This window comes from Toxotes jaculatrix, chromosome 6 (assembly GCF_017976425.1).
Source record: "Toxotes jaculatrix isolate fToxJac2 chromosome 6, fToxJac2.pri, whole genome shotgun sequence".
NCBI classification, from domain to species: domain Eukaryota; kingdom Metazoa; phylum Chordata; class Actinopteri; family Toxotidae; genus Toxotes; species Toxotes jaculatrix.
In genome coordinates this window covers 20,197,401-20,215,639 of record NC_054399.1, presented here as the reverse complement: position 1 = coordinate 20,215,639, position 18,239 = coordinate 20,197,401, and the positions used below count along the sequence as shown (strand labels likewise).

The 18,239-nt window shown below is 40.1% G+C and overlaps 2 protein-coding genes across 3 annotated transcripts; one reads left to right on the top strand and one right to left on the bottom strand.

Annotated features, from left to right (window-relative positions):
• Window positions 1–776: 776 nt before the first annotated feature.
• On the bottom strand, window positions 777–5,222 carry tm4sf4 (transmembrane 4 L six family member 4). The gene is made up of 5 exons (XM_041040563.1): window positions 4,752–5,222; window positions 3,995–4,084; window positions 2,761–2,909; window positions 2,107–2,293; window positions 777–1,702 (listed from the first exon to the last, which is right to left on the bottom strand). The coding sequence occupies exons 1-5, from the start codon at window positions 4,920–4,922 to the stop codon at window positions 1,685–1,687; spliced, it is 615 nt and encodes a 204-aa protein (XP_040896497.1). The 5' UTR covers window positions 4,923–5,222; the 3' UTR covers window positions 777–1,684.
• A 1,663-nt stretch (window positions 5,223–6,885) lies between these two features.
• Window positions 6,886–16,655, top strand: LOC121183931 (glutathione hydrolase-like YwrD proenzyme). Of its 2 annotated transcripts, XM_041041255.1 has the most exons (13): window positions 6,886–6,904; window positions 6,998–7,117; window positions 7,678–7,831; window positions 7,909–8,062; window positions 8,963–9,169; window positions 10,784–10,936; window positions 11,022–11,109; window positions 11,763–11,934; window positions 12,703–12,859; window positions 13,405–13,587; window positions 13,736–13,820; window positions 14,550–14,645; window positions 15,896–16,655. In XM_041041255.1, exons 2-13 carry the CDS (start codon window positions 7,018–7,020, stop codon window positions 16,039–16,041), a joined length of 1,695 nt encoding a protein of 564 aa, XP_040897189.1. In that variant the 5' UTR covers window positions 6,886–6,904; window positions 6,998–7,017; the 3' UTR covers window positions 16,042–16,655. The 2 variants fall into 2 exon arrangements, 1 of the variants encoding a protein (XP_040897189.1); XR_005894240.1 differs by lacking the exon at window positions 15,896–16,655 and having other exon boundaries at window positions 6,898–7,117; window positions 13,405–13,647; window positions 14,550–14,584.
• The last annotated feature ends 1,584 nt before the right edge of the window (window positions 16,656–18,239 follow it).

The window sequence follows — 18,239 nt, the reverse complement described above, 5'->3', positions numbered from 1 at the left end:
TTTAAAGTAACAGACTGAGTCTAAGTAACCCTGTGTACAGCGTCACACATTTGTGCCTAAAGGCAAAACCCTTGATTTAACCAGTCAACCTACGTTCCAGTCCCCATTTTTGGTCAACAGCTTTGTGAAATGACAAGACAGAATGGGATCGCAGATTCAGGCAGTCAAAATGACAGCTCTTCACAGTGTCTCTGAGTGCTCCCTCAGGGACATGGTGAGGAGCTCAGAGTGAAACCACTGCTCCTTCAAGTTTGTCAAGGCAGTTATGAGTAGTTACCTTTCTGTGGAGGAATTCTTGACATGCCCAAATAAAAGGAGGCCCTGGGGGACACCAAGAACATGCAGAAGGACTTAAGTCATTTTTAAAGTACCATAAGGAAGTTATATGTAACTACAAAACATCTGGCATCCCATTGTTAATACCTCAGGATCATGAGACAAAGGGCTTTGCATCTTTTTGTTGTTTTGAGCCTCTTTGTGAACTCCCTTGGGCGTCCTGATCCCTGACGTCCCCTGGGTTAAGTAATACTCTCATGGTACAAGGGATTCTGATATTTGTAGATTACACTAGAGTTTGAGCTCAGCCCCTTCCACCCCATCTTCTTCTGTAATTCAGAATACATTTTCTTTTCTCCTTCACTGCTCCCATTTTCTTTTCTTTTCTTTAAATATCACATCTAACCATCCGAGTAAACTAGCATAGCATCAGATCAGTCAGTCACAGGCTTACAGAAAGATGTACTTTATTTGTGCATCACACAAATTAATGCTTCATGAGAAAATATGTGTGTATAAAAGAGAAAATGCCAAAACCCATTTAGTTATATTATGCCTCAAAATTAATGGCTGGGTAAAAAATAATAAATGTAGTGTGAAAGTGTGAAATATTCTCCTGTGGGAGACTACTAGATAAAGAAGCCCTCAGTCTTTTATTGAGATCATTGTCTGAGACAACGTTTGCAACAGAAAGACATTATGACACATTTGTGTACAAACAATGACAACAGCTTTCTGCTGCAACATTTTGGAAATAAATGTTGATGCTGTTTCAGTACCTTTGAGTCTAAATCTAAGTGTGAGAAGTACATTCATTGTGTAGGTACAGGGATCACACACACATACACCAAGAAAAAAAACATCCAGCAGGGGGCATTGATAGGATGGAAGAGGGAAATTCAACATGTTGAAAAAGAGAGGGATAATTACTATCTTCATTTAATTAAGTTTAGATAATAAAAACAGAACATCTGAAGCAATAGCATGATTCTATCCTGTCTCATTTACTTTTCATATGTGTATAAAAATAGGATCTTTATTTACTGTTTAATTAAATATCACCATTGCACTCCACAACCTCACCAAAAAGGCAAGGGCAGATGTAAATATATGTAGCTGATATGAAAATGGAAGTTAGTGTTATAATGAAATGACAGCACATACACATTCAGACTGAATAATGAGAAGGTGAATCCATTAGTGTTTGCTATACAGTAAACGGGAAACCTTTTAAATGAGAGCTCTGTCATTTCACCAGTGTTGTTAGAAAGACACACACACTGTAATCAATGAGCTCAAATTTCCACAGCGTACAGAAGATAAAGCTAGAAACTGATGCCATTGTCTAAAAACCAAATAAATACAGGAAAAACAGCCGCCTTCAGACTCTCACTGCTCCAGGAAACACTCAGACAGCTCCATCACTCTGAAAGACAAACATTAACATGCTGTAATCCTCCAGCTACACGTTACATGATTCACTGGATCAAAGTTAATGAGCTCTTCTCCGCTAACTTCTACCAACCAAGTTTCTTAAATTTGGGATTAAATGTGAGAATAGACACTATATTAATTACATTTTAATCATTAGTATTATAAGTGGTTTATTGGGCATTCCAGAAAAATTGTATTACAAAAATAAAATGTGTATTATCTGGCCTGTGTTTCTTTTATGTCTGTGATTTTAGCACTTTTCACTGGCTGACTGGACTGATCCTACAGCTTTACACACTCAGAAAAGAGGTTCAATTCAGATTTCCCTCAGAATTTATCCAATTCCTCTCATAAATAGACAAAGAGAAGTAAACTCATCTGAGTGCAGATACTGACCCCTCCACAGCAGCCACAGCAGTCCCCACACAGAGCTCCCAGCAGGCCGTTCACCACCTGCACCGCACACAATGCCATCTGGATTAAACCCATAACCAGCAGCACAGAGAACAGGGACAGATGCCAAGACACGACGCCAGGAGGCTCTACACACGCCGACCAGGCAGTACTGTTGGACAGGTAGTCTCTGGAGAGGGAGGGCGAGAAACATACAACACCTTTTTATCTGGAAACATTTCAATGTGGTGAATTAGCAGGTTAATTAATGGGTGAGCACAGTGGTTTACAGTGGTGTTCCAAGGTACAGTGCCAATTCCTCTAGGTCAAAATCTAGATTAAAAGGGTTTTCTAATATGATCTCAGTCCAACGGAAGTGAATGCCTGATTTTGGAGGAAGATGATGCCCCTCTTTTTCACTGCCAGTTTTTAGAACTGTTTAAAAATGCAATTTATGTAATTTGCATAAATGGATTTCTAAACTGTTAAGTCTTTACATCTAAAATGTTGCTATGTATGCATCCACAATTTAAATGAAAATATGGCTGAAACTTTTAATTGAAAGAATTGACATATCCATCCTAACACTGGTGGTTAAACAAATAATAGAAAATATCATTTAAGTGTTTTAATACTTCATAATTTTGCATATCTCACCCATTTGAGAAGGGATTGCCCCACACCTTCCCTGAGTCATTCACGAAAACCACACACTGAGGTCCATGGTTGATGGCCACAGAAGAAACTATAACTGAGTAACCAGCCCCCAAAACACCCACAGCAGCAAACAGTATGGAAGTCAACATCTACAGAGAGGATGGAGAGAAGGAAGGAAAGAACCGTCACTCATACTGGGAATCAATACATTCAGCAATCTGGCTTTTAACTACCTAAACACTGACAACAATGAGGTTATTCTCTGGGTGTGCAGAGACCAGGCTGAGGGTCATCAACAGAACACGGCCAACTCAGAGCTACTGACATGGTGTGAATATGTGTGTGTGCAGTAATCTGACAGACTTTTGTTTGTTGATTGTTTCCTCACACTCACACACCTACACATTCCTGAAGTATCGATCAGTATGTGTGTCTGCTGCAGCACAATACCCGCTCTGTGAGAGAAAGTCATGTGAAACTCCCATCAGAGGAATTTCTCCTTACAGTGATTGAAATCTCATCAATTTGTGTGTATGTGTGTTTATTGCTGTGCAGATCTTGGTGTGTGTGTGTGTGTGTGTGTGTACGCAGTGGCATTGTGTTTGTTTTCCATTGAAAGCAATTCTACAGTTTAACAGGTGCCCAGTTTCTTTCTTTCTTTTTTTTTTTTTTTTTTTAGTTAAGCCCCTCAATAAAATGGTCTTTGTCTTTGGTCTTATGTTCATCTGCCTTTTTCATAACAGATTTTAACTTGTAGGAAAAGTGCAGGGGTTTGTTTACTAACAACATTAACAATGGCTCTGCCCTATTCAAGTGTTCCAGTAAGCCATGACGATGAACCAGTATAAACATTACCAGGGACCCTGAAACTGAACTGGCTAAATGGAATTCAGCTGTCAATAATTTAATTATTTATAGCTGTGTTTTTCCTACTGGGACATGTGACTATATCTGCTGTGAAAAAAGGCCTTTTTAGCCAGCACTCATCAAAAACATGATGTAGGTTTCAGAGGTGAACTACCTGACAACACAGCGAGACATGTAAATAGTTTAGAGGGTCTATCATCCACCCAACAAAAATAGAACACCAGTTTCTACAGAATTGTTTTGTGCCCCATTGTAATCTTCCTGTCCTGTGACTCTAATTTGGATCCCCACCCAAATGTCTGATAGCCACAGCTGTAAATAATCCCGTGATTATGGTGAGAGTTGAACAGTTGAGACATCTCCTCACCGCAAATCTCCGCCCACAGCTTTCGTTGCCACAGCAACCGCAGCAGTCATTGTTCTTCAGACCCAGGAAAACCAGAGCAGGGAAGATCATCTGTTTACAAAAAAAAAATAAAAAATACACACCCAAAGTTCACACAGACACACACAGACACACACACACCTCAGTGACTCTGAGCAGATGATGATTTACTTGTTCCTCTGTTACAAGGAGGAAACTAAACAGCCTAATTTCTGATCATGATTATTAAGATATACAGTGTAACTAGAACCTGAACTTGTCATTTGTTAAATCTACATCAATTTTCACTAGTGTTGTCTCTTTTTTCTGCAAAGATGTCAAAGTATAATTTGAAAGATGCTACACACATTAAAAGTTAACACGTAACAAAAAAAAGTGATAACAGTCTGTGGCACTTTCGATATTTCTAATGTGAACTAGCTGCACCATACAAGATCTAATGAGCTCATTAGCTCTCCTTTAGGTAGAGCACAACTGTTAGTTGCAGTCCTAATTAATTTCTATTTTGTGGTTTATAATTTAACATGTCCATGAGCATACACAGACACACAGGTGACAATATAGTATTATGTGCATATAAAATATACAAAAAATGTCACAAGAATCCCAAAAATTGTGATGGTGAGAGCAGCTGATATCATGCTGTGTGCATCTTCTATTCTGTGATGAATGTGATCCAACGTGGCAGAAGTGGATTTCACCAGCTGTTACGATCGGTGTCGCTGTTTAAGATACTCACCAGCACTCCAGATCCCAGAATGCCTCCAAAGTACCAGACCTGTTCTGTGATGTGGTCGCTCTCCACAGATGTCCCGCCGGGAAAGAAGAGCAGAATGTTGCACAGCACACACACGATCGACAGAGGCATCAGCGTGATCCCCAAACACTTGGCAAAACTGCCTGAACACATTCTGACGCTGATGCTCAAACCACCTCTAATAGAAACAACTCCTTGGCTTTTAAAAATGTCTTGTGGGCTTTGAAACTCCACTTAGGGACTGACAAAGCAAGGTTGTCTTGATTCTAAAATTGAAATTTACTGTTAAAACTGTTTTAACACTCCACCTGTTGGCTTATCTGGTACTAGAGTATTAAGCTGATATATTATCTCCAACCGCAGCTTCCTAACAATTTCTTCTTACACCTCTTAAGCTTGGTTGCTTCTTCAAAATGCTCAATCCTCTTTACTGTATCAGCTGAATGATCCTGTCTGCTTCACCTGTCCTGTTTCTGAGGATGTGGTTGGCACTATAGTTGAGGCTTTATAACCCCCCCCCACCCCACCCCCCAACCAGCCGTCATATGGCACACACACATACACACATGCACACGTTCGTAGCTGCAAGCAAACAGACATAGAGTCATTAATGAAGGCTTGCGCACACAGACACACCAGTGAAGACACAAAGGTTAATGTTCTACTGAGTGTTATGTGTACATGGAGACAGAAGAGGAAGCGACAAAGAGTTGGTCGATATAGCAGGGCCCTCAAAGCTGATCTCCACCTGCCAACACGTTTAGTGAGTAACTTCTTCATCAGTTAGGCTTGTCCAATCGATTGTTAAGCTCTGGGTGTATCTCATTTTTTCATGAATAGTGTGTCATGGTGTGTTATAAGCTGACTGATGTGAGAAATTTGAGAGTCAGACATGATTTTTTTGAGCAATGTTTTTCATTTATCACTGTAAAACACAAAGTGTCAAAAAATACCCAGTGGAAGGACCTATTGAAGGTCACCTGACCACACCTCTGCCTGGTATTTCACAGATGTGACTAATTTGGGATCATTGAGGGGCTATATGGTCATAACACAGACATTCTGGAAGCTTGAGCTAGTATTAGTTAAAAATGAGGACATCCATCAAATAATTATTGATTCACAGTTTTATTTGATTTTTGTGCTGTCAAACAGACAAATGCCCAAATGAGTCATTAATCTGTTGACTTTGGTTTGGCCACTGGTGTCATTTTTAATGATTAAGTCGGTCATTTTAAACAGAGAGAGGTCTATGATTAAACTACCAGAATGAGCAACAGCTTCTTCCCGTCAGCTGGAGGCCTCCTTTTCCACTGCCGTATACGTTTAGCCAGTGTCTTTTCTTGTCCTTTCCTTGTCTTGTTTTGATGAAATGACCACTAAACCTAATGTTTAACTGAACTTCAACTTCAAATAGGAAGTTTTGCAAATAAAGGTTGAGCTAAGGTCTTATTGGATTGTATTGTTTTATGAATTTTAGATGGTTTTATAATAATACAAGAACTGAATCCAAATGCAACTGCGCATGTTGCAAGCATGTGTTTCCTCTGCCTTTTTCCATAGCTGTCCTTTCAGGAGGAGCTGAGCGTGGCCAAATGAGTAATAAAAGAGAATATAAATAACTCATTTGGGCTTCAGTAATCATTGACCATTATTATAGCCTTTGCAGAACTTAGTCCACACTTCTGGCAGTAATATTTTTCCATAGAGAATTATTGTTAGTGTTTCACAGAAAACACGATTTTTCACAAGAGGTAACTCATCCATTCATGATTTCATGATCCCTCTTGAATTACCTCTAGTTTAAAAACAAAATGCCAATCAAAATTTGCCAAAAATTATATACTACAGGCTTGAGATCATTTCACTTTTCAGCTTGTCAACTGAAAATGTAGCCTAGAATCACTGGGATTTGTTATTTTCAAATAGAAATGAAAATGTCTGCTCTATCTGCTGATTTAGGTCAAGGAAATGACTGAAGGTTCCAGATTAACCACTAAATGTGTTTTATTTTAACATTACTATTTGAAACAGCTGACAGCTTCCATCATGTCATCTGTGATCCGCTTCTCTGTGTTGCCGGCCTAGTTGAGGCAAACTCAATCGATAGCCGAGTGACCCATCGGAAGTTGAAAGTACAGTGCGGATTATTATTATTATTATTATTATTATTATTATTATTATTATTAATTTTTTTTTCCGTTATGTTGATTTGTTTTTGCCAACAGTCGCTGGTAGTCAAAGCGGAATGGACACCGACTTGACTTTCTCCTCTCGTCGGTCTCCTGTGGTGTGCTTACACGGTTGCGTAGCCTCCAGCCAGCCGCTAGCTTCAAGTGTAGGACTGGGTGAGTGAGTTGCCATAGAGATCTTGGAGGATATGTCAGCTCATAAAAGCAGAAAAGGGAGAACACAAAGAGCATCGTTTTCTGAAATTCAGACAAACAGACAGCTCCCCAACTAGCGGCCACGGAGGGAAAACTGTAGGACCTGAAACACTGAACATTACAAACTAAAGTAGTGATCTAACCCCACTAACTTGGTTGAGAACATGTTATTTTTATAGTTTTGCAGCACTTAAAAGCTGCCAAATCATACACCACACTTAAAGGACAGTGTTCACTGATCGATTAATCGTTTTGCCCATAAAAGGCAGACAACGGCGACATGTGTCCAACCAAAGATACTCAGTTTACCATCATATAAGAGGAAGAAAAGCAGCAAAACCTCATATTTTGAGAACCTGTAAGCAGGAACCTTTTGACATTTTTGCTTAAAGAAGACTGGACCAATGAATCAGTTGACCTCACCTCAATCAAATAGTTGATTGAGGTGAGGTCATTTTAGGCTACGAACAATGTTGTGAGTCAGTTACATCAGTCACTCATGGATATGTGTTTGCATCCAGATGTCCTGAAGCGTGGAGGTAATGCTGCAGATGCTGCGGTTGCCATAGCAGCGGCGTTGGCCGTAACAGAGCCATTCAGCACCGGTCCTGGTGGAGATGCCTTCTGCTTGTTCTACAACGGAAACACGGGAGAGATCAGAGGAATTAACGGCAGGTGGAGACTGTTCTCTCACGGCTGTTTTTGTGTTGTTAATACAGAATGATTAGCTCAGCCTCTCTCTGTGTCCTCAGTGGTCGCTCGCCCAGAGCTCTGAACCTGGAGCTCCTGGAAGGCCGTGGTTACACTGCCGAGGCCCCTCCTTCACCTTATGATGCCTTGAATGTCACAGTACCAGGGGCTCCTGCATGTTGGTGTGACACCGTGCAGCTGTTTGGTAGCCACAAGGTTTGACTGTGCATGTTTGTGTCTTATTGTGTACAGCTGTTTGTGATGGGTACGAGTTTTATTCAACACTCAGGTCACTAAAGCCCATCTAACATAATCATTTACATGTCATAAACAACCTGAATATAAACACTGCAAAAGGAACCATAACACACCACCAACATGCACAAACACTTGGAAGTTAGACTCTTAACTCGATGTTATAAACAGTGGTGTTGAAAGTCAATCAAGGCCATCTAAACAAGGAGAGGACACACTATCATTGGGCTCTTGATATTTCCTCAGTTTGGTCAAAACAGCAGTAATAGGGTCATCTAATGTAGGGTTTCCATGGGTTCTTTAAAAACTTTTAACACAGGGGTCACAGAATTAAATTATTTGGGGCCAGTGGCCAGGTTGTGTCCAAGGGGAGTGGCTTTGACACTTGACACTTTTTTTTTGTCAATAATAAGTTAAATTGGATTTATTCCAAAGCAGAACAACTTATTTTTCTCATGGAAAACAGCAGCTTTCTCTTTTCATTTGGAAGCAGTCACATTATACCATTATCAGTCGACGTCAGGGACTGTTAAGTTTCACAAATACATATGTATAGTAGAGACATAGATGTAAGTCCATTATTGTTCTCTGTGGCCTGTCCAAAAAGTGAATATCTAGGTAAATTTGGCACATCAGAAAACAAATAACAATCTTCATCCCAAAGTAGCTCCTGAAGTAACCTGTCACCAAGTTAACAATCAGTTGAATGTCTTTCTTTTTCTCTTTGCAAAACCCTAAGGAGAAATTACAAACCTAGTTTTAGTCTCCACATATTCCTTCTATAAACAATGATTCACTCTTCCTGCTCAGTGAGCTTTCCCGTGAGGTAATAAGTGTGTGTTTCCTGTGCCTTTTCCATAGCTGTCCTTTCAGGAGGTGCTGAGTGGGGCGGTAGAGCTTGCAGAGGTGGGGTTTCCTGTTGCCGAGGTAACAGCTCACCACTGGGCGAACGGGGTGGCTGCTCTGGGAGGTGCTGGGAAGGAACTAGGTGGGGACCTGCTGATTGACAATCGTGCACCCAAATGTGGACAAGTATTCAAAAACCCTTCCCTGGCCCGGACCCTGAAGGTAAATCCTGGAAAATGACATACAAAAAAAACAAAACAAAAAAACACAGGATCAGACGACATGTGCGGAGCACAGGGTGAGGAAATAGAACAATGTAGAACCCCAGAGAAACTACTGTGCTCATTGCATGTCCTCCCAAAGGTTGTTTGCTTTTCAAAGCTTGACTTGGCCTTCTGTGTGGGAAGACCTTGGATGAACCCAAGGACACACTTGGTTAAAAAAAAAAAAAAAAAAAAAACCTGATTCCATTAGGGTGTTGGATTTGAAAAGGAAAAAGAAAGAAAAATCTGCTTCTGAAACAAACAATAATAAATTCAAAAGAATTCCTCAGTTCTGTGTGCATCAGAAGTCAAACAGAGGTAAGATTGTCAGGCTGAGACACTTCATTCCTGTATACCTGGCCAGCAGTTTAATACACAAAAAGCATTTTCAGCATATCTTTCCCATTCCAGTGAATTCCAGAAAAGAATGAAAACATAAATAAAGCGTCTTCTCTGCTGCTTCTCCTCCTATCTATGTGATGATTATATATCAAACAGACAAGTTTTCACCAGATGTGGTCATTCTTTCTGTTTGTAGCTCACATTGTTAGTTAGCCTATGTTGGTTTCTTATACATTATATACAATATTCATTTTAAAGGAAGTATTACATTAGGCAGTGTGAAAATACTAAAAAAAACAGTTCCATTGAGAAAATGTAAGGTCAATATTTATCACAGAATAAAGTTCAACTTAAATGGCCCTGAAAGAATGGAAACAGTTATAATTAATTCTGAGTTTGACAAGAGTGATGGCAAAAAATGGATGGTTGCCACTGTGGTGTGAAAATGTTTACTGAGGTGCTTTAGAAAATTATTTGAAACATAATATAGATGTTGTAATTCAACTCCACTACTTTTTAAAAGAGGTGTCACATTTTCCTTCCTACTTTCCTACTTCCCTGTGCCTTATGTGAATATGCAAGCATGATATTATAAAACCATGCTCACTTCCTGGTTTCCTATTAGTGGCATTTCAATTCAACTATGGCTGACATCACTGTGTGTGTATCTGCTTGTGTTTCACCATTAAAGCATGCGCTGATTGTTGCTCTATTACTACATCAAACACTCAGTTGAAAACTGCTAAGTACGCCCATGACAGCTCTCTACACACACACACACACACACACACACACACACACACACACACACACACACACACACACACACACACACACACACACACACACACACACACACACACACACACACACACACACACTCACGTTCCTGGCACAGTGAAAACAATAGCAGTGACCTCAGCCTCATTGATGAATGGTTTCCGTGGCTTTATAATGGTCATTCCTTAGTGATGATAATGTGTGCTACTTCCTTGTGGTATCAAATCACACAGGGACACATTCCTTCCCGTTCTTTTGATAGCATTGATTGGAGTGGTCACACCACCTGCATAACTTTAAAACTCTGGAGTCATATGCCTTTACTTCTTGTTAACCATCATATCTTCAATGTTTTTTATATTCTTTATTGTGGTTAAAACCTCCCTTGACTAAACTCTCTAATGGGCTGATTGATTTAGCAGTAGACTGATTGACTAATCTATCTCAACAGGAGCTGGGCGAATGGGGAAAATCAGCTTTCTACCAGGGTAGAGTGGCCCAAGCCATTGTTGATGTCATCAGCCAACATGGAGGCGTCATGACCCTGGATGACCTCAGCAGCCATGACAGTGAGGTCATCACCCCCGTAAGCACAGAATACAAGGTGAGGTCGGCGACGACAAACAGCTGATTGTATCTGTATTTTAATAAGTTGGGCAGCAGCGTGGATGACTCCATGGTGTTTTCAGGGCGTGCGTCTGTGGGAGCCCCCTCCTAACAGTCAGGGACTAGCTGCCCTACTGCTGCTCAACATCCTCGAGAATTTCCGACTTAAAGGTAACCACAGGGGAACTGAAGCAAAGTAAATTCCTATGCTCATAAACCCAGAAATGTACGTGGTTATATACCATTATGGGTAAGTGGAAAATGTGTCTTTAACTGACCATCTAAAGACTGCAATACATCACCAACTGCCCAGGCACATTCATTTATACATGTGAGGCCCATTTGTCCCATTACACGTCCCACAACACTGATCAGTCACTAAAGTTCTCACTATTGCTTATATGATTATTACTGTTATGACAAATACACTTGACTTTTGCATAATGGCCCCAAAGGCCCAGGAATGTAGACACAGGACACCAAACTGGTGCCAGCTCAGTGCCTCCAGTGACTCACTGTCTGGACATAGGCGTGACATGAATCAGGTATCTGATTCATGTTGTGCATGTCACTGTGCTCTGATCCACTTTTGTGCAGACTGGCATCTCAGATTGCTCAGGGCGAAAACCAAACACTGGGTCGAACACTCTGCTGCTGTATTATCTCTCCACACAGCACCATCACATTGTTGATAACATAAACCATGGTGAGTGAGAAGAGGAAGAAAATCTTCTCACAAAAGCTGCAAACTTTGTGAAAATGATTGTGGAATTTGACAAACATCTTTTTTGTGTGCACCTGTGTGTGTGTGTATATGTGTGTAGCTGTGGGCCATAACAGCTCTGACTACATCCATGTTTTGGTGGAGGCTGTGCGTCTGGCACTAACAGACGCTCTGCATTACCTGGGTGATCCAGACCACGGGACCCTCCCTCTGCAAACCTTACTGGACAAGAGCTACAGCCATCAGCGAGCTCAGCACATCAACATGGAAAGGTGTGTTTCTGTATCTGTGTGTGTGTGTGTGTGTGTGTGTATGTGTGTGTGTGTGTCTGTTAGTACCAGGGTGTACCAGTCGTGCTCTGTTGACTTTAGATATGGCTGTAGACTTTTACCTCCCCTTAACATTCATCCCTTTATGCCTCCTCCCTCTTCCATCACTCTGTTTGCTGTGTGTGTGTGTGTGTGTGTGTGTGTGTGTGATGTGTGTGTATATTTTGGCAACAATTTATATTTACTGGCCAGCGCCGTAGACTTTGAACTTTAGGTCTTTATCAGTTGTAAGATGAATAGACAAACAGACTATGAAAGTTAAGTAACATAATGATCTCTTAACATACACACACACACACACACGCAGGCTGTGTTTAATTTTCGAATAACCTTTAATTACTGAGGGTGTGTTACTGCACTACGCAACACACACAAACACTTACACTAATCCCAGAGCTTCCACTCATTCAGTATTGCCTAACTCAACCTGAATGATTCAACCAATCCTGGATTAAAGGTGAAATGGAAACTAATGACTCTCACTAACACAAACAGTGAGAAACTCCTCGTCTTCACAGTCTCTGTGTTTACATGCACATAATGAACCGGGTAACTGAGAGAAATCAGTTGAAAGCAGGAAATTACAAATCATCCTCACATGCACTGCAATAACCTGGTTACTTTAAAACCTGGGATTTCTCAGCCTTACTTTGAAGCATATGAAGAAGATTTGTGTCTTCAGCATTTAAATTTGTGTGTGTGTTTTTGTAGGGTCATGGAAGGAGTGGAGCCTGGCCTAATGACAGGAAGTGACACGGTCTATCTCTGTGTGATTGATGGTCAGGGGAACGCCTGTTCATTTGTTAACAGCATTTATATGGCCTTTGGGAGTGGGCTGGTCCCAAAGGATTGTGGATTCTCACTACAGGTCTGAAGGGTTTACAAAGAGTGTGTGTGTTTTTGTGCAGGTGAGGTAGTGATGGGTATCTGTCCATCTGGACTGATGAAAATAAAAGTACAGTATGGTCTATTTACATGTAAAGTGTGATGCTGAAGTTGTACAGTAGTCGTTTACTAGATGAGAAATACAAGTGTGTGAATATTTGATGACAGGTTAAGTGCTAAGACAGGTGATACTAAGACCAAAAAAAAAAAAAAAAAAACATGTTTGCACTCCAGGCATGAATGAATTATTATGCTGCTTTGCATAGTAACATTACCTTAAAAAAGCAGGAATGAATAGCATGGAAATATTTTGGGTAATCATGAACCAGACCTATGACGACACATTGCTGTTGTAAAAGGGTATTATGTAATGAACTGTGTCATCATAGGCCTTATCCCATTATTTGCCAAAAGTAGACTTTCCAGACTTCTTATCAAGAGAAACATTAAAACAAAAAAGCACAGGTTGATTAATGGGATAGATCATTATTATAATGAATTAATGAAAAGTCTTTTTGCTTCTCACAGAATCGCGGTGCCAACTTTTCTCTGCGCCGTAACCATTTTAACTGTGTTGCTGGGGGGAAGCGGTCATACCACACCATAATATCTGCACTCCTCACTGCCTCTGCAACTAAATCACAAAAGCCAAAACTTCTCGCTGCACTCGGGGTCATGGGGGCTTTTATGCAACCACAAGGACATATCCAGGTACACAACAATCAGGAACAGATTGGTGCTAAACATCCAGTTTTGATTGTTTGATCGTTTGTAAGTACATTTGTTTCTGTTATTGGTTCTTTTATTATAAGACTAGATCAGACATGGGAGAAATAATAAACACAAATCTTGTGTTTAGGTGTTGTTGAACATGTTAGAGTTCGGGATGAATCCTCAAGAAGCTCTGGACGCACCGAGAGTCTACGTACAGTATGACCAGAAAAGTATGCACGCTCCCCGCCAACACACACCCACACAAACACACACTTCACACAGACCTGAGCATCATTTAAATGTCTTTCCTACAGCAGAACATCATGTCCTGATAAATGATTAAGGTTTTTGTGTGTTTAGTCAAACTGCTGTGTAGTGGTATACTTCCTCTCATGTCAGTATTTACTTATTAGATAAGTAATACGGCCACTTGCTATATATTACAATATATTGTACATGCAATTGGATACAGTGACTGTTTCAGTACTAGAATAAATATAGTATATAGTATATGTATAGTCATAAACAGAAAAAAAGTAATAAACAAAAAAAGTGTGTTGGCATAAACGTGATATGTATTCGATTACAGTAGCTTTATCTAATTATGAGTTTAGCTTTTTGGCTCTGTGCTTTTATCCCTATAAATGGAACAGTCATGTTAGGCAGCTGGGCAGTTAACATTTGCTACTGAAGCATTAGTAAACACATCTCACAGCCTATTGATAGAGACACTACCTTTACAGTGACATTCACTCAGAAATGAAATATCAAAGTGCTTCTTTTAGTGACCATGGAAGATGCTGTGCACATGTAAATGGTTGTTAACTAATTTTTCTCTGATGTCAAATAATATCTTGTAACTTAAATTGTGTGCAAGGTGATAATTATGAGACTTGTCCTATGTTTCTGTTGAGCCCTTTTTGTCAAAACCACAGCCTGATTGAACACTCTGTGTCTAGCTGACGAGTGGGTGGTTAATCTGGAGGAGGGGGTCGACCAGGAGGTAGCCGAGGAACTGAAGAGACGGGGCCACAAAGTCAACTGGCCAGTCACAGGTACTTTTTATTTAACAAAATAGATGGTTTTAATTCTTGTATAGTGTTCCTGTTATGCTTTTTTTTTACATGTGAAGTATGCCATTGTTCCAAAAAAGATCTGTTGTCACTGACATTTTTTTGAGATGTTGCTCTCATGCACAGACAAGTCAAGGTTTTTATTTTTCCTTGTTTCACTGGTGATATATTTGTATAATAAATAGATATTTCATGTTGCCTACTTCAAAGTTAATGTGTAACATTAATTGTTATATGGTTTTACAGTAATGGCCATAAACAAATGAGACCGTGGCTGAAACAATGGGTGGTCTCAAATCAGTGGAATTAGGCCGTAGTTCCCCAAAATCCTGTTGCTTCCTGTTGCGAACAGGATGTTTTTATTTGTTCCTCCTCCCTGCCCTAGCATCATTCTGGGTGACTGAAGTTGCTCTTTGGCTTTTATGATGAGCACGAGCATGTGAGTGAGCTTGCCATCAGCCGTTCTGCATGTTGGAAAGCTCCAACTTCATAAGGCGATCTCCTTTTGTCGAACAAACCAAATCATTCGTCAGGTCAGTAGCCCATAATGTAAAATCTAGGGAAGGCACCTCCATATGGAGTCTATGAGCACCTGTCTTCAAACTGATACCAAATACATAGCATGCAAAGACCAACATGTTGGCGTGAAAACTCTCTGCTAGTTAATGAATTAATTGGCTTGATAAGAAAGAAACTGATTTTTCTTGCAACCACAATACCTCACAATAAACATATATATTCTTTTGTCATGATGGGACATGTGGCAATCTAAGTTCCTCTTGTACAACCATTGACACTAAACCAGTGAAGCTTTGTGAGGCTGGTTGTGTATACATCTCTGGCCTGTGTGTGAATTAAATGCTCACAGTCTCAGGTGGGATTTAAGTTATGGCACTAATCGTTGTACATTGTGATAATCATTAACAAGAAAATCGAATTTAAGGAACCAAATGTTGAACTGCTCAGCACTGAAGAATAAAACTGCGTATACCTTCCTTACTGCCCAACTGCCACCTTCATCTCGTATCTTATTACTGAATCAAAACAGAAATGCCACACCCAGGCTATTATTAGTTATTGGCTAATATCAGGCTCATTTACCATCCTCAAACCTGAGGCTCTCATCTTGTGATCATTGCACTCTCATGAAATATTTTGGTTTACTGTGCATAATGGTGACAGATAGATAAAAGGTGGGATAGTTTCATTCATCTTTTCATTCAAACACACAGGCCACAAGAGGTCTCAGTTTGGACGGGGACAGATCATCACAGTGGGGGACTGGTGGAACCCATCTGCCAATCAAGCTGTTCATTCAACCAGGGTGCTATGGGCAGGATCAGACCCCAGAGCTGATGGATGTGCTCTGGGATACTAGACATACTTGACCTCCTTTCATCTCCTTTGTAGGTGTAGGAATCAGATAAAGTGGTCCCAGAGCTTTCTGAAGGCAAATTCGTTCCTAAATAATTATTATTCATTATTCAGCTGATTGATTTTATTACCACATGTAACTGGACAGCTATATTGCACCTTCATGAAGTGCCTTCTTGTATCAAATCTTTGGGTAACATTATATTTCATACCTAAGATGCTTGTCCTGATGTCTGTCTGTCTTTTGGTTGAGATAATTATCAGGTTCAGTCTCTTTAATTAGTTGCTGCTGATCTGGTGTTTGCTAGAAATGGCAGCAGTATCATTTCATATATAACCCTTTTCCCTCAGTAAATGATAGTTGCATCTTTATTCTAGCCAATATTTTATAAAGAAATTGAGTTTAGATTATGTCATAATGTAAATTAAGTCACTCGATGTCATATCTCCAGTCAAATGCCTTTTTGCATCATTTCAAAGAAGTACATTTGTTTCTGCTGATTTAACAGTCTGTATTTCAAATGATCTGTGGTGCTAAATGAAATATTCTGGATCTGTTCATAATATTTTTAAATGTTTACAAATAATAAACAATTTTTTAATTATTTTTGAGCAACACTTAATTGTCAGGGTCATGACTGCTTCTCTTTGTGGTGCTCACAGTCCTTTTCATGTATCTGATGTAGACCTGATTTGGCCTCAAAATAGAAAAGTATAATACTGTTACTGTTAGGAATGCTTTGGGAGTTCAGCAACAGTTTTTTGGTCTCAGCATCTGGACAAGACAGGCAGATGTGCATGTTTTTCATTTGAGTCATATGATCAGCTCATTTGTCCAGAGCAGGTGAGCACATTCATGCTCACCTGAGCACAAACCATTTCTATTTCAGACACTCCATGAGTTTTGGTCTAGAGCTAACAAGCCGAAATGTCAGCTGTACACAAGGGACCTCAGTTTGTGATGCATATAACCATAAAATTAGCTGTGTGCGTTCCAACTCCACAAGTGTTTTTGATTTTGGTCACTACACGGCCTTTTCCATGGTACACTGCACATGATGCATCTTTTTCCAGCTTTTTAGAGTGTGATCTTTTAGTGAAAGCACACAGACAGGATACAAATACATACACAGGCAGACAGAATAAACTACACTACAGCACATGCAGGGCCTTGGGTTGAGTTGGCAAACAGCTTGTAAGCTACTTATACATTGGAGCAGGCAGGTCAAACATGTTTCTACTTCAGCACAAATCGCTTGATATAGAAACATGATGTTGGACTTTGTGTCTGTGTTGATCTGCTTATGGCTCCAAACCCAGCCCGGTACCAGCCATTTACTCCTATAAAGAACCATGTGTTGTGTCACCCAAACACACTCTGTTTTACACCATCTGTGTTAATTAACACAGCTTGTTAGTGCAGGTTGTTAGTGGTCAGTTCCAGCTTAGTGTGCAGTTTATCTGGATGTGCTGCATTCCAGCTGGATTATAAAGCAGCTCACAACACACTGGGCCCCTGCAGCACACTTATGTACACACACAGTCTTTCTGGTTTTCTGATGCAGCACTATGTTGTGCCCTATTGCCCTACATAGACCTGCTGATCTGCTGTCTCATTCTGACCAAGAAGAGAGAGACAGAACTCTTCTAGTGCCCATGAAATTTTGTTTTGATTTTTTTTTGGTTCTCGTTAAACTGAACTGCACTGTTGTTTAATTAAAGCCCTAGGTCTACTTTTGCCATTTTAAAAATGTTTTGCTAAAATAACTCAAGTAAAACTCAAAGCCCTTGCTTGTGGATGAACAAGACACAAAGGTAATTGAAAAGAAAACGTGAGGCAAATCCCAGAGATAACACAAGCAGGTAAGACAGAGGCACAAACACAGGTACAAACACAGACAAACTGACAAAGAAACAGGGGAAGCAGTGACACTTAAATACACAGGGGTAATGGGCAACAGGTGAAACCAATTAGGGCGGGGCAAACAATCAAAAAAAGGAGGGAAACCAGACAAAGGAAGTTGAATAAGACCAGATACACCAGGGACAAGACATCAAGTGAAACAGGAAACACACAACCAAAACTAAAGAGATGAAAACAAGAATAACTGATTTGACAAAACAGGAACTACTGACTAAACAAACTAAAGTCCAAAAAGGGGCTGTGAAGTGTTCAACAAAAGTTCAAAAAGAGTTCAAAAC

Bases quoted from the DNA above. Each gene is read 5' to 3' on its own strand.
- tm4sf4 (XM_041040563.1), bottom strand. From the start codon at position 4,922: ATGTGTTCAGGCAGTTTTGCCAAGTGTTTGGGGATCACGCTGATGCCT. The intron at 2,910-3,994 runs GTGAGGAGATGT...TCCTCTCTGTAG, and splicing joins GCTGTGGGCGGAGATTTGCG to ATGTTGACTTCCATACTGTT. The intron at 2,294-2,760 runs GTGAGATATGCA...CTCCCTCTCCAG, and splicing joins GGCAATCCCTTCTCAAATGG to AGACTACCTGTCCAACAGTA.
- LOC121183931 (XM_041041255.1), top strand. From the start codon at position 7,018: ATGGACACCGACTTGACTTTCTCCTCTCGTCGGTCTCCTGTGGTGTGC. The intron at 7,832-7,908 runs GTGGAGACTGTT...CTGTGTCCTCAG, and splicing joins ATCAGAGGAATTAACGGCAG to TGGTCGCTCGCCCAGAGCTC. The intron at 8,063-8,962 runs GTTTGACTGTGC...CCTTTTCCATAG, and splicing joins AGCTGTTTGGTAGCCACAAG to CTGTCCTTTCAGGAGGTGCT.